Source organism: Cydia amplana, chromosome 16, assembly GCF_948474715.1.
Source record: "Cydia amplana chromosome 16, ilCydAmpl1.1, whole genome shotgun sequence".
NCBI lineage: Eukaryota > Metazoa > Arthropoda > Insecta > Lepidoptera > Tortricidae > Cydia > Cydia amplana.
This window is the reverse complement of record NC_086084.1, coordinates 12,653,523-12,669,065: the sequence shown is the minus strand read 5'-3', so window position 1 is coordinate 12,669,065 and position 15,543 is coordinate 12,653,523. Positions and strand designations below refer to the sequence as shown.

The 15,543-nt window shown below is 43.8% G+C and overlaps 2 protein-coding genes across 2 annotated transcripts in view; one reads left to right on the top strand and one right to left on the bottom strand.

Annotated features, from left to right (window-relative positions):
• LOC134655063 (FAS-associated factor 1) overlaps positions 1-15,543 on the top strand; it is a 38,815-nt gene that overhangs the window by 13,418 nt on the left and 9,854 nt on the right. The window contains exons 6-14 of the mRNA XM_063510524.1: positions 605-755; positions 4,549-4,668; positions 5,534-5,660; positions 6,634-6,779; positions 7,527-7,681; positions 7,882-8,018; positions 8,984-9,146; positions 9,620-9,716; positions 10,818-10,958. Coding sequence (XP_063366594.1) covers positions 605-755; positions 4,549-4,668; positions 5,534-5,660; positions 6,634-6,779; positions 7,527-7,681; positions 7,882-8,018; positions 8,984-9,146; positions 9,620-9,716; positions 10,818-10,958 — 1,237 coding nt within the window. The remainder of the gene's footprint in view (positions 1-604; positions 756-4,548; positions 4,669-5,533; positions 5,661-6,633; positions 6,780-7,526; positions 7,682-7,881; positions 8,019-8,983; positions 9,147-9,619; positions 9,717-10,817; positions 10,959-15,543) is intronic.
• LOC134655072 (uncharacterized) lies at positions 11,607-13,536 on the bottom strand. Its single transcript, XM_063510535.1, has one exon. It carries the CDS (start codon positions 13,386-13,388, stop codon positions 11,694-11,696), a length of 1,695 nt encoding a protein of 564 aa, XP_063366605.1. The 5' UTR covers positions 13,389-13,536; the 3' UTR covers positions 11,607-11,693.

Genomic DNA, 15,543 nt, shown 5'->3' with positions numbered 1-15,543 from the left:
AAACTACACACTTCGCGACCTATTTTTTAACCGGCAACGTCGACTTTGCCGTCCATTTTTGAGAAAAATTATATTATTTATTACTTAATAATGTTGATATGTTGTCTGTGATATGATCATAAAGTATGAGGATTTACTACAGTGACATCTATTGATAGTCTTTCTCAAACAATCGAGCTATTTAGTGTGTTACAACGGCAAGAAACTAACTGTCTAGTAATGCGATAGATGGCGCTTAGAATAGTTCATGCCATTATTTATTTATTTTTTTCTGCGTCGATTTACTATGTGTAAATGGATGTTTTAAAAGGTTTTTGTTGTAATATGCTAAATAAATTAGAACTATACATGTTAATTTAAAAATTGGCAAGATTTGAAATAACACAAATATATATTTAGGCCCAATGGTGCTCTGAGTGACATCTCTTGAATTTTTGTGGAACTAAGCGAGGCTTGTATGGGCCGATTACTCTATACTATACTTACTTTATGCTTTGTCTTACGCTAGTGTTAGCACCCAAAAGATAGGGAAGCGTATAGTTATTTTGTACTTTTTTTGACACATTTGGTTTGCTAGACCACAATTGCTACTTGTACTTTCCAGAGTGGCGGAACGTCTGACAAACACGTACGTGTTGCACGTGACGCACGAAGACGTCGGCAAAGACTACACGCTCAAGTACCCCGGCACGAAAACGGTGCAGGAAGTGAAGAACGACATATTCTCACTCACTGACATACCGGTCAGACACCAGGTGAGTCCCAATACATAGTACACAGTATTCTAAGAACGAAGATGTAAGGACTACACGCTCAAGTACCCCGGCACGAAGATGGTGCAAGAGGTGAAAACGACATATTCTCACTCACTGACATACCGGTCAGACACCAGGTGAGTCCCAATACATAGTACACAGTATTCTAAGAACGAAGATGTAAGGACTACACGCTCAAGTACCCCGGCACGAAGATGGTGCAAGAGGTGAAAACGACATATTCTCACTCACTGACATACCGGTCAGACACCAGGTGAGTCCCAATACATAGTACACAGTATTCTAAGAACGAAGACGTATAGACTACACGCTCAAGTATGCCGGCATGAAGACGGTGCAAGAAGTTAAGAACGACATATTTACTGACATACCGGTCAGACACCAGGTGAGTCCCAATACGTTGTACACAGTATTCTAAGAACGAAGATGTAAGGACTACACGCTCAAGTATGCCGGCACGAAGACGGTGCAAGAAGTTAAGAACGACATATTCACTGACATACCGGTCAGACATCAGGTGAGTCCCAATACGTTGTACACAGTATTCTAAGAACGAAGATGTAAGGACTACACGTTCAAGTACCCCGGCACGAAGACGGTGCAGGAAGTGAAGAATGACATATTCTCACTCACTGACATACCGGTCAGACACCAGGTGAGTCCCAATACGTTGTACACAGTATTCTAAGAACGAAGGCGTATAGACTACACGCTCAAGTATGCCGGCATGAAGACGGTGCAAGAAGTTAAGAACGACATATTTACTGACATACCGGTCAGACACCAGGTGAGTCCCAATAAGTTGTACACAGTATTCTAAGAACGAAGATGTAAGGACTACACGCTCAAGTATGCCGGCATGAAGACGGTGCAAGAAGTGAAGAACGACATATTCTCACTCACTGACATACCGGTCAGACACCAGGTGAGTCCTAATACGTTGTACACAGTATTCTAAGAACGAAGATGTAAGGACTACACGCTCAAGTATGCCGGCACGAAGACGGTGCAAGAAGTGAAGAACGACATATTCTCACTCACTGACATACCGGTCAGACACCAGGTGAGTCCTAATACGTTGTACACAGTATTCTAAGAACGAAGATGTAAGGACTACACGCTCAAGTATGCCGGCACGAAGACGGTGCAAGAAGTGAAGAACGACATATTCTCACTCACTGACATACCGGTCAGACACCAGGTGAGTCCTAATACGTTGTACACAGTATTCTAAGAACGAAGATGTAAGGACTACACGCTCAAGTATCCCGGCACGAAAACGGTGCAGGAAGTGAAGAACGACATATTCTCACTCACTGACATACCGGTCAGACACCAGGTGAGTCCCAATACATAGTACACAGTATTCTAAGAACGAAGACGTATAGACTACACGCTCAAGTATGCCGGCACGAAGACGGTGCAAGAAGTGAAGAACGACATATTCTCACTCACTGACATACCGGTCAGACACCAGGTGAGTCCCAATACGTTGTACACAGTATTCTAAGAACGAAGATGTAAGGACTACACGCTCAAGTAAATATCCCGGCACGAAGACGGTGCAAGAAGTGAAGAACGACATATTCTCACTCGCTGTCCTCGCTGACATACTGGTCAGACACCAGGTGAGTCCCAATACGTTGTACACAGTATTCTAAGAACGAAGATGTAAGGACTACACGCTCAAGTATGCCGGCACGAAGACGGTGCAAGAAGTTAAGAACGACACATTCACTGACATACCGGTCAGACACCAGGTGAGTCCCAATACGTTGTACACAGTATTCTAAGAACGAAGACGTATAGACTACACGCTCAAGTATGCCGGCACGAAGACGGTGCAAGAAGTGAAGAACGACATATTCTCACTCACTGACATACCGGTCAGACACCTGGTGAGTCCCAATACATTGTATACAGTATTCTAAGACCTAAGAAGGACTACACGCTTAAGTATGCCGGCATGAAGACGGTGCAAGAAGTGAAGAACGACATATTCTCACTCACTAACATACCGGTCAGACACCAGGTGAGTCCCAATACATAGTGCACAGTATTCTAAGAACGAAGACGTTTAGACTACACGCTCAAGTATGCCGGCATGAAGACGGTGCAAGAAGTGAAGAACGACATATTCTCACTCACTGACATACCGGTCAGACACCAGGTGAGTCCCAATACATTGTATACAGTATTCTAAGACCTAAGAAGGACTACACGCTCAAGTATGCTGGCATGAAGACGGTGCAGGAAGTGAAGAACGACATATTCTCACTCACTGACATACCGGTCAGACACCAGGTGAGTCCCAATACGTTGTACACAGTATTCTAAGAACGAAGATGTAAGGACTACACGCTCAAGTAAATATCCCGGCACGAAGACGGTGCAAGAAGTGAAGAACGACATATTCTCACTCGCTGTCCTCGCTGACATACTGGTCAGACACCAGGTGAGTCCCAATACGTTGTACACAGTATTCTAAGAACGAAGATGTAAGGACTACACGCTCAAGTATGCCGGCACGAAGACGGTGCAAGAAGTTAAGAACGACACACTCACTGACATACCGGTCAGACACCAGGTGAGTCCCAATACGTTGTACACAGTATTCTAAGAACGAAGGCGTATAGACTACACGCTCAAGTATGCCGGCACGAAGACGGTGCAAGAAGTGAAGAACAACATATTCTCACTCACTGACATACCGGTCAGACACCAGGTGAGTCCCAATACGTTGTACACAGTATTCTAAGAACGAAGATGTAAGGACTACACGCTCAAGTATCCCGGCATGAAGACGGTGCAAGAAGTGAAGAACGACATATTCTCACTCACTGACATACCGGTCAGACACCAGGTGAGTCCCAATACGTTGTACACAGTATTCTAAGAACGAAGACGTATAGACTACACGCTCAAGTATGCCGGCATGAAGACGGTGCAAGAAGTTAAGAACGACATATTTACTGACATACCGGTCAGACACCAGGTGAGTCCCAATACGTTGTACACAGTATTCTAAGAACGAAGATGTAAGGACTACACGCTCAAGTACCCCGGCACGAAGATGGTGCAAGAGGTGAAAACGACATATTCTCACTCACTGACATACCGGTCAGACACCAAAGGTGAGTTCCATAATGTATTGTTTGCCCGTATTTTCGTTAGTCATAATTTATCCAACAAACCACTCTGTGGTTTGGCAGAAAAATATATATGTAATTAGTTGTAAGCAAGATCTCTGAATAAACGTTTTATTTATTATTTATTTATTATTTTTATTTTTTTAGTTCAGAAACGTGTCACTTTTCAGGATTGCCATAAAACAAACCTAACCTAACCTATCTATAGGATAACCTTACGAAAATCCTGAAAAGTTAACGGTTTCAGTTTTAAAACTAATGATAATATGTCAAATAATACATTATGACTTAAAACTGTATGGGAATCAAAGGGGGAAAAGTTAAATTAATAAAATGGTGGGGGGAATAGAATAAAGTGTCCGCGTGGCAAAGTCCCGTAGCGGGATATATAGCTGGTCAAGCAAATCTTGCTAGTAAAAAAAGGCGCGAATTTCAAATTTTCATAATCATAATCATAATCTTTATTGTTTGTGAGTAATGGGTTACATTGCCAGTAATTACTATTGTAACAATATTTCATGGACTCACCAAGACACACTCACTGTACTGACAAGATCTGCTTGACCATCTATATCTATTGAATCGTAAGAAATATGTAAATTGGATTTTTTTTTCTTGTACAGGTGTGGACGGGATGGCCGGTGGTGACCGGTCTGGACGACACGGTTCTAGCCATGGTTGGGCTCGACATGCCGCAGCACGAGCTTGCCGTAAAACGCGGACCCACAAAGGAATACAAGCGGGTAACTGCACTTTTATAACACTTTAAACTCTCGCGTTTTGTACACATATTTAATTTCACAAACGGGTCTAACGCGATATATTTTCATTGTGCAACTCAGCTGAAACGTCGGAATTTAAGGTAAAAACAATGAAAATTATCGCGTTAGACCCGTTTGTGACATTAAATAACTGCACTTTTCTCCAACATCATCTTCGGGTCCATTTCTCGAATGGTTTTAGACTAATATCTTTTCTCCTGGAAATTCATACGATTTAACAGTCCGAAGACCAATAATACCCTTCAAGAAATGGGCGTAATAAGCTTTTACACCGGCCCTAATAGGATCACTTGTGTGTCTGTCCGTCCGTCTGTCACAGCCTATTTTCTCCGAAACTACTGGACCAATTAAGTTGAAATTTGGCACACATATGTAAGTTTGTGACCCAAAGATGGACGTATAACGTAAATAAATTAATTTTAAATATGGAGGCTATTTTTGGGGGGGTAAATGAGAAAATTTAAAAATAAAGTTTTTCAAACTATATCGTGTTACATATCAAATGAAAAAGCTCATTGTAAGAATCTCAAATATATATTTTTAATAATTTTAGGTTAAATAGTTCAGTAGTTATTCAAGAAAATAGTCAAAAAATGACCATCCTCCCCCCTAATCTCCGAAATTACTGGGTCTAAAATTTTGAAAAAAATACACAAAATAGTTCTTTACCTATACATGACAGGAAAACCTATTAGAAATGTGCAGTCAAGCGTGAGTCGGACTTAATGTACGGAACCCTTGGAACGCGAGTCCGACTCGCACTTGGCCGCTTTTTTTTTATGTCGATTATATTTTTAGCTCGTATTATTTTAAATTATGTTCGCAGATAGTAGTGGAGAGTTCTGACAGCGAGAACAGTTCCGTAGAAGAAATAGAAGACAGCGGTGACGGGTTCACGTGCGAAGACGACATGTTTGTTGAACTAGTCAACTCGGAGAGACTGCGTCCACTTAGTAAGCTTTTTATTTTATACTAGCTTTTGCCCGCGACTTCGTCTGCGTGGAGTTAGTAATTTGGGTAGCTTATTTTTACCCAATCTGCTTTTTAACGATTCCCCATACACACTTCCACCCCCCTTTTCACCCCCTTAAAGGGAGATTTTTGGAATATAAACTACCCTATGTCCTTCCCCGGGACTCAAACTATCTCCATACCAAATTTCAACTAAAGCGGTTCAGCGGGTTAATTGTGAAGAGGTAACAGACAGACAGACACCCTTTCGCATTTATAATATTAGTATTGATGAAAACATTGTTTTTTACGGTTGCTCAAGACAGGAAGGCGTGGAAGAATCTTGTGGAGGCCTTATGCACCTCCAGGGTGTCCTACGACAAACGACAAAATTGTTTTTTTAGCGAATCTGATTCGCTCACGACTATATTATTATGTATAAAAATCGATTGCAACGCTGTCCACAGTACACAGTGTACTACTTACTCAAAAGTGCTTGTTACTAGGCTTAATTTATTAAAAAATGTTTTTACTTGACTTGTTCAGCGTCTAATTCTGACGCCGTATATTCATGTTTTATGGAATATAACATTTTTCGATACAATCGTGTTCGGAAAACGAAACGTTACGCTATTTTCTCTCTATCACTCTTCCATATTAGTGCGATAGAGACAATAACGTTTCGTTTCTCCGATTGTCTAGCTACAATCCCCTGATGCTGCACTCAGCGTACGACAACTACGGACCGCAACGACAGAATAAATATACGTACTAGGTACTGAAGGTTCACTCTAACAAAACGCGTCTATTACGAGAGATATAAGCACAAGCGCGAGCAGGCGTCCGTTCCGTAGCTGTGCGCGGCAGCTACTACTGCTAGACACCAAAATTGGTGGCCGCATGTACTTGTAGCGACACGACGAAATCGCGGAGTGAGCCACGCCTGTCGCAACCTAATATTTTTTCTCTCTGTAGTGTCAGAACACGTAGAGGACGAGGCGCTAGGCTGCATCGAGTTCGCGGAACGGTTCCGCGCGCGCTACGGGCCCAACACGCCGCACTTCTTCGAGGGCACCCTACAGGACGCCATCAAGGAGTCCTGTCTCCAGCCAGCGCGCGAGGTACGCTCCTTAACATTTATATTAACCTTTTGGACGCCAATGACCGATATATCCTCACCGTAGGTCCAACGCCAAGGGCGGATTAATCAGTCGCAGACTACAGACAGAGCAACATCGACCTACGTGCATATACATAAAGTTCAACTTCAGTTTTGATACTTCAATGACGTGGTGTCTGAGTGACAGCTTTTGTGTTTGACACGGCGTCGAAAAGGTTAAAAGAGGCCTCAGACGATCTAGCATGAGTTGCGTTCTCGCGCGCGACTCCATGCATAAAGCGCGACTTCAAGTATGGACTCGCGCGCGAAAACGCAACTTATGCTAGACCGCCAGATATTGATTTTCAACACGTTCGGACGAAAATTAAGAAATTTAAGATGGCGGCCGACATTTAGATATAGATTTATTTATTTTTTGAACATGAAATGTCAATTTTAATTATTCAAGGCTAATCTATACGAATTTGAGTTATGGCCGTCAAGTAGGTAGCTATTCTTGAACCATTTTTTGCATATTTACCTACTTAGTTTATTATCACCTTATAAATGATGTCAAGTTTCGAATGATTAAAAATATAAAGCTACTTAGGAGCAATAAATATGTATTTATCTGTTCAATAAAAAACCTAAATAAACATCGTTTTCAAAGTATTTTGACAGTCCTTGCGCTCGAGTTCAACCATTGAGCTAAGACAGCAGATTATACACATTTTAAATTAAAAATTAAACATTTATATATTGTTTACAGCGAAAACTCCTAGGCGTATATCTGCACCACGAACAATCCGTGCTGGCCAACGTGTTCTGCGCTCAGCTGCTCGGCTGCGAAACCGTTCTACACACGCTCAACCACAACTTCGTACTCTATGGGTGGGATTTAACGGACCCCGATAACAACAACATGTACGTACACTAGTTTACATAGATATCCTCCTAAGGCTCAAGGTCCTACCTATAGTACCAATTCAGTTCGATGTAATTTAAACCAATTCAATTTGAAGTGTCGCTTCTGCTTTGTTTCGTTCAATTTTGAATCAACGCATAATCAACTCTATTTCCTACTATTTAGGTTCAAATTTCTCTGTATACGTTATTTTATGCAGGTTACTGAACTCCGTGGCCAACGCACTAGGCCCCGTGGCCAGCATGACGATCCGCAGCATCCCCGTGGAGAGACTACCCGCGCTGGTCATCATCATGCGAGTGCGCTCCAACACCGAGATCTACTCCGTCATCAACGGTGAGTGATGTTCAGGGTACTGAACTCCGTGGCCAACGCGCTGGGTCCCGTGGCCAGCATGACGATCCGCAGCATTCCCATGGAGAGACTACCCGCGCTGGTCATCATCATGCGAGTGCGCTCCAACACGGAGATCTACTCCGTCATCAACGGTGAGTGATGTACAGGGTACTGAACTCCGTGGCCAACGCGCTGGGTCCCGTGGCCAGCATGACGATCCGCAGCATTCCCGTGGAGAGACTACCCGCGCTGGTCATCATCATGCGAGTGCGCTCCAACACCGAGATCTACTCCATCATCAACGGTGAGTGATGTACAGGGTACTGAACTCCGTGGCCAACGCGCTGGGCCCCGGGCTCCGTGGCCAATCAAAAAGTTAACGATGATCAACTCAGGCTAACGTGGGATTCAAACCCACATGTTTGAATTGCCGGTCCATAGCGTTACTACAATAAAAAAGAAAAAAATATAAACATTTAAGCCTACAGTTATATTAAAAATTAAATAGAGTAAACCTACACCTACGGATGTTTCTGGGCGACCAGCCTCTAAAAAGCTTCCATTCCATTGTATTTGGAATTTTTATTTTGATTTGAATCGTAATTATATTTCTCTCGGTACAAACCTTGTCTTTACGTGTATTTTCAAAGTTCTACAATTTCTATTATTCTGGATAATTATAATGTATGTTGTAGGGTATATTCCCTTTATTTACAACTAGCGACCCGCCCCGGCTTCGCACGGGTTAACAAATTAATACATAAACCTTCCTCTTGAATCACTCTATCTATTTAAAAAACGCGCATCTAAATCCGTTGCGTAGTTTTAAAGATCTAAGCATACATAGGGACAGACAGCGGGAAGCGACTTTGTTTTATACTATGGAGTGATTGTCAGAGGTACGATTCTCTCACGAGTGTGTGATAATTGAAAACATTTTTTTTATCATATTATCATCTTTGCAGGTAATGTGGGCGTCTCAGAGCTAGTGGGCGGTCTAGTAGAAGCGTTGGAGCGATTCGCGGCCCAACGCGACGAGGACGCAAGATTAGAAAGAGAACGCGATGCCCGCCAGCGGGTCAAGCTAGAGCAGGACGAGGCATATCAAGCCAGTCTCGAGGCCGACAGGTATAGTTATCTTTTTTACTAGTACGGCAGAAGTTGTTAAGAACAGGGGCCTATTGCATAACATTTTACAACTCATAATACAAGCGGACGCCTCTTTTCATTCCCTTTTATTAGAAAGAGACTTCCGCTTGTATTATGAGTTGTAAAATGTTATGCAATAGCCCCCAGGTGCCCGTTTCTCAAAAGCTTGTAACTTGTAATATACTTAAGCGGATGTCACTTTTTGACATCTTTTGTTAGAAAGGGACATCCACTTGTATTACAAGTTACAAGCTATTAAGAAATGGGCCTCAGGTCTACGACTTGTTTTTACCACGCGCGTTGGCACTCTGAACGAAATAAGGATTTAAATTACCCCTCTTTCCTGTTATGGACAAAAAAAAACTAGAACTTATTTTTCTGACATATCCCAAAAGTGGTATAAATTTACTAATCAAGTTAAATTCATGTTGTCATTACGTTCATGATTTCAGAGCAAAAGAACAATTGAAAAAGCAGCAGGAACTAGAAAAAAATCAAGAAATAGAAAGAGCAGAGTCTGAAAGACAAATTGAAGAAGCGAAAAAGGAGGTAAGCTATTGCCACGAACTTGTCATGCACTGGCATAAGTTTATACTAATCAACAGTAACTTCAGTCACTGCGAGCGCGAAAGCACAAAATCCTATTATAATCCTAATCACATTACCATAAGGTTGATTTTCATTCGCAGGCGGATCGTTCGAATCAAGTCCTATAATAATTTGAAATTCTCAATGTCTATACGATGAATTGTATACCTTAAACCGGTGGGATAAGATTGAGTTTGGTCAGGCGGACCGCGCGAGCGCGCAGGCGCGCGTGCCGGCCGAGCCCGCCGACGGGTCGCCTCACGTAACGCGGATTTTATTACAATCCTAATTACATTATCATAAGGTTCATTTTCATTAGCAGGCGACTCAAGTCCTATAACAATTTGAAATTCTCAATGTCGATACGATGAATTGTATACCTTAAACCGGTGGGATAAGATTGAGTTTGGTTCGACAGGCGGACCGCGCGAGCGCGCAGGCGCGCGTGCCGGCCGAGCCCGCCGACGGGTCGCCTCACGTAACGCGGATTTTATTACAATCCTAATTACATTATCATAAGGTTCATTTTCATTAGCAGGCGACTCAAGTCCTATAACATTTTGAAATTCTCAATGTCGATACGATGAATTGTATACCTTAAACCAGTAGGATAAGATTGAGTTTGGTCAGGCGGACCGCGCGAGCGCGCAGGCGCGCGTGCCGGCCGAGCCCGCCGACGGGTCGCCTCACGTAACGCGGATTTTATTACAATCCTAATTACATTATCATAAGGTTCATTTTCATTAGCAGGCGACTCAAGTCCTATAACAATTTGAAATTCTCAATGTCGATACGATGAATTGTATACCTTAAACCGGTGGGATAAGATTGAGTTTGGTTCGACAGGCGGACCGCGCGAGCGCGCAGGCGCGCGTGCCGGCCGAGCCCGCCGACGGGTCGCCTCACGTAACGCGGATTTTATTACAATCCTAATTACATTATCATAAGGTTCATTTTCATTATCAGGCGACTCAAGTCCTATAACAATTTGAAATTCTCAATGTCGATACGATGAATTGTATACCTTAAACCGGTGGGATAAGATTGAGTTTGGTTCGACAGGCGGACCGCGCGAGCGCGCAGGCGCGCGTGCCGGCCGAGCCCGCCGACGGAACGCATGACGTCACGCGGATCAGGATCCGCTTGCCGCCGCCGCACGACAGCGCTCTCGAGCGCCGCTTCAACGGTGGGGACACGCTCGCGGTAAGCAAATGTGGACCTTACGTCTATCCAAATAGAGTTTAACCCCTTATTCATTAACCCTTCGTATGTATTAGCACTGATCAGTGCGAACGAATTTAAACCTTTTGTATTAAACAATGGACTTACATTTGTGCGCACTGATCAGTGCTTAGACATACGAAGGGTTAAACTTTACGGACCTGTTTTAAATTATGTTTTATCCCTTTCTTACATAATTTATAATAGTGTCGCAAGCGTGTCTAGAATGCAGAGGCCATTACCGGTATAATTAAAAATCAAAATACCTATCTCATAGCATTCACAATATTTCTTTGATATTATAGAATAGTATTTAGGTAAGGATAATGATTGATCTATCTAAATTATTATTTATTAGCTAAATTAAGTGCATGAATATAAATAAACCTACCTACACACCTACACCTACTGACATGACATAAATTTATTAATTTCCGCTACCTAAAGGTTGTCTGGAAGAGATCGCTTTTTAGCGATAAGACCGCCTGTTGTTTAACCTCTTCTTCCTGTGTTCAAGCTTGGATGTCTTGAGTATTAAATAAAAATCGCAGATACTTAAAAAGCTTCTAATTCTGGTTCCACAGAGGTACTTAAGATTACATTGTATGAAAAATATATTTGCGAGTGTGACGCGCACATGAGCGTGTATCTCAGAGCCTAATGGCTCGCTAGGCGTCTATAGAGTCGGCGGGGGGCGCGGCCGATGGGCCAACTGGTTTAGTGGTGTACGGTCCCCGCTTCCCCTTCGTTGGTAGGAGCCGCAACATCCTGGGGGCCCTTGGAGGCGTCAGCCTTCAAGGCTTCATGAGTGTCGTCCAGCAGTGGGCAGAGGTACTTCACACCTCGTTTATAAGTGCCCGTTACTGTGGCAACTTCGGCCACTCGCGAAATCCCGTCGGCGCCAGGAAACAATTTGGCGATTCGTCCAAGCCGCCAGTGTAGGGGAGGAGTATTCTCTTCCTTGATGAGGACCAGGTCACCCAGTTGAAGAGCTCGTCCTGGAACACGCCACTTCGTCCGTTGTTGGAGCTCGCAGACGTATTCCAATTGCCAGCGCCGCCAGAAGTGCTGTCTTAATGCCTCGAGCCTCTGAAACCTATCTAAACGGTTTGGGTTTATATCCGCGAGGTGGGGCGACGGCAACGAAGTGAGCGCGCGGCCGATGATGAAGTGACCTGGGGTTAAGGGTTGGAAATCGTTTGGTGAGGACGACAAAGGACATAAAGGACGACTGTTAAGGATAGATTCTACCTGACTAAAGAGAGTTGCCAATTCTTCATAGATTAAATGAGCGTTACCTAATATACGATTGAGGTGAAATTTTGCCGATTTGACTCCTGCTTCCCACAAACCACCAAAGTGAGGAGCATATGCCGGTTGGAATTTAAATTGTATTCCCTCATTTGCTGCAAAATTGCAAACCGTGTCTGAGTTTGAAGTAAGGTAATCGCTAATTTCCTTGGCCGCTCCTACAAAATTACGTCCATTATCGCAGAATATTTCGCGAGGTCGCCCTCTACGAGAGATAAAACGTCGCAGTGAAAGTATGAACGAATCCGTCGACAGCGTGCTTACTGCCTCTAAATGCAAACATTTGTACCGGAAACAAACAAATATAGCTAAATAGCACTTTGTTATTTTGCAACCTCTGCCATGCCTGTCTGTAATCATAAAGGGCCCAGCGAAGTCTACGCCGACACTAATGAAAGGAAAATCAGGCGTTACGCGCTGAGAAGGCAGAGCGCCCATCAAAGGAGCAGAAGTGTTGCCAGCTGCGCGGCGACAGGTGACGCATTGTTGCGATACGGTGCGCGCAAGCGTGCGCCCCGATACCGGCCATACCGTCTCGCGAACGGCGGCTAGAAGCAGCTGAGGAGGAGCGTGCAGGAGACGGATGTGTTCCTGTTGAAACAGCAATCTAGTCAATCTATGTTTAGAATGTAACAGCATTGGGTGGCGTTTGTCAAATGGATAAAACGACGAGGACAGACGTCCACCAACTCTGAGAAGCTTGTCGTCTTCATCGTAAAATGGGTTCAATGATAAAATAGGGCTTTTAGGGCCTAGAGGTTGCTTGTCACGCAACAAATTCAATTCAAGGGGGAAACTAGCCTGTTGTGACAAAGCGACCAGTTTTTTAAACGAAACCTCGAGCTCCTCAGGTTGTAGCACACCCGTAGTTTTATTGGATGAAGGGCGGCAGTTATGCGCAAACCTAAGCATATAAGCTACCGCACGTTGTAAATGTGTAAGTTTCGAATATCGATCGAAATCAATAACATTGGTTTTTTGCGAATCGTCAGTAATCGCGACGTTAACCTTTAGCTCGGGTAAATCGAGTTCCGAGTTTGCGGAAAACTGAGGCCAGTTATTTTGTGGCTCGTATAAAAAAGATGGCCCGGTCCACCACATGTGCAAATCAGGTAAGCGACGCGCTTCGACCCCTCTAGATGGGTAGTCAGCCGGATTTAACGCGGTTGGAACGTGACGAAACTCACTGCCATCGGTGAGTTCTAATATATGAGCCACGCGATTGGCAACAAACGTTTTTAATTTGGTTTGATTAGTTTTAAGCCATGCTATTACAATTGACGAGTCAGTCCAATAAAATTTCTGCGCAATCTGGCAGCGCAACGTCTTAGAAACAGCTGACGCGAGCTGCGCGCCTAGAAGGCAAGCGCATAATTCCAATCGCGGAATAGTCGTAGCCTGGACCTGCGCGACCTTGGCCTTGGCGCACAGCAACCTGACTACAACATCGCCCTTCTCATTAGTGGACTTTAAATAAATACAGGCCGCGTATGCAACTGAGCTTGCATCACAAAAGACGTGCATCTCGATATGCGTCGGCGAGTCGCAAAGTACATTACGAGGTATTTGGAGCGAAGTTAAAGACGCTAACCCGTTAACAAAGTCCTGCCAAGACTCGTTTATGTAACTCGGCACGGGAAGATCCCAGTCGATTTTTTCAATCCATAATTTTTGAATTAAAACTTTAGGTATAATCGTCAGCAAACACAAGAGGCCTAGGGGATCAAATATTTTACACGAGTCCGATAAAATTGAACGTTTCGTAGGGTGGCCGTCCTTGGCAGAGTATTGAGTAGGAAAATGAATGACATCTGCCTCAGAGTCCCAGCCCACTCCTAGCGTGTGCGACGACGAGCTAATGATCAAGCTACCTTTATTTTCACCTACACTATCGTTTTGTGAGTCATGCAAAATTGACGGTAAATTTGTGCGATATTTGCGCAAGGGAAAACAACCAGCTGCCAGCGCACGCTCAACCGACTCTTTAATATAACGCAATTCCTCCTCTGTGTCTGATCCCGTTAATAAATCGTCAACTAAAAAATCATTTTGAATGATGATCTTAATTTTTTCATCTGCACATTCCTCGCCCAACTGCCACAAACAGCGTGTACTCAAAAAACTAGCACTTGAAAATCCGTAAGTGACCGTGTTAAGCCTTAAAGTCTTTAAAGGTTCGTTCTCATTGGAGCGCCAGAGGATTAATTGTAAATCGCGGTCGCATTCCTGAACCAGGATGTAGCGATGCTACACGGTTTCCCATACTAAAAACATACTACACAACCTGCAATGAATGAGTGTCGCATTTCCGACAAAATAACATATACCAAAGTATGACAATTATGTAAAACTGTAGTATACCTTCTCAGCTGTAGGTTGATCAAAATACCCCGCCTCCTGGCTGGCTAGATTCGAAGAAACAAGCCCAAAGAGAATGCCACTCGAACGGAACTTGTCACCCGGGTTGTGCTGAAATTACTGGACTGAACCTGGCTTTGCGCATATCAAAATGATCCTTGTGATCCACTCTAACTGCTCAAATAGGTCACATCCTAATCTAATTGGTATTTTAGAATCATTTATAAAATTGCTTAAAATTATAAATCATAAATATGTGGGTCCTCCATCGTTCGACAGAGGAAACGTCAAAATAAACGAAGGTTTCGTTACTGCATAGGCAGGGAAGATATTCCGAACGAAACAATGTAGGAAATAGTAATAAAAGATGTAATTATTAATTATTATTGTTAACAACTTAAAATAATTCAAGTATTAATGAACATTTGTATTTTACAAGAATTACTGGATTTAAAAAATGCTCGAGTTGGTTTGAAGTTTAATGCATTGATGTGAATCGAAACGCAATTGACGGGTTGGTGGACTTTTCGAGAGGTGACAGGTCAGAACACTTGGGGGGTTTTTTGGTTTGTCGGGACGACGTGGGCTGGAAGCTTGTCCTAGATCGATTGTGGGAAAAATTATCACGTCTCCTCCTGCCGCCCGGCTCAGCCGGTGGGAACTCGGACTATGATGTAGGCCCGTTTCCGTGGGTGAATCGCGTGGGTGATTCGCGTGAGTGAAGTGCGCGTTCCGGTGTACCCTTCGCCGCCTTCCGAAGGGGAAACATGGTGGACAGTCGTGCTCCCGCGCACGTCAGCGCGTGCCGCCAGCTTGGCGGCGCGGCGCATTGACGCCGCCTCCCACCGCAGGGCGCTGCTTCGGCCCGTGGGCAGCGTGCCGGACGGCGCTACCAGCC

Coding starts and splice junctions, on each gene's coding strand:
- LOC134655072 (XM_063510535.1), bottom strand. CDS start 13,388: ATGTGGTGGACCGGGCCATCTTTTTTATACGAGCCACAAAATAACTGG.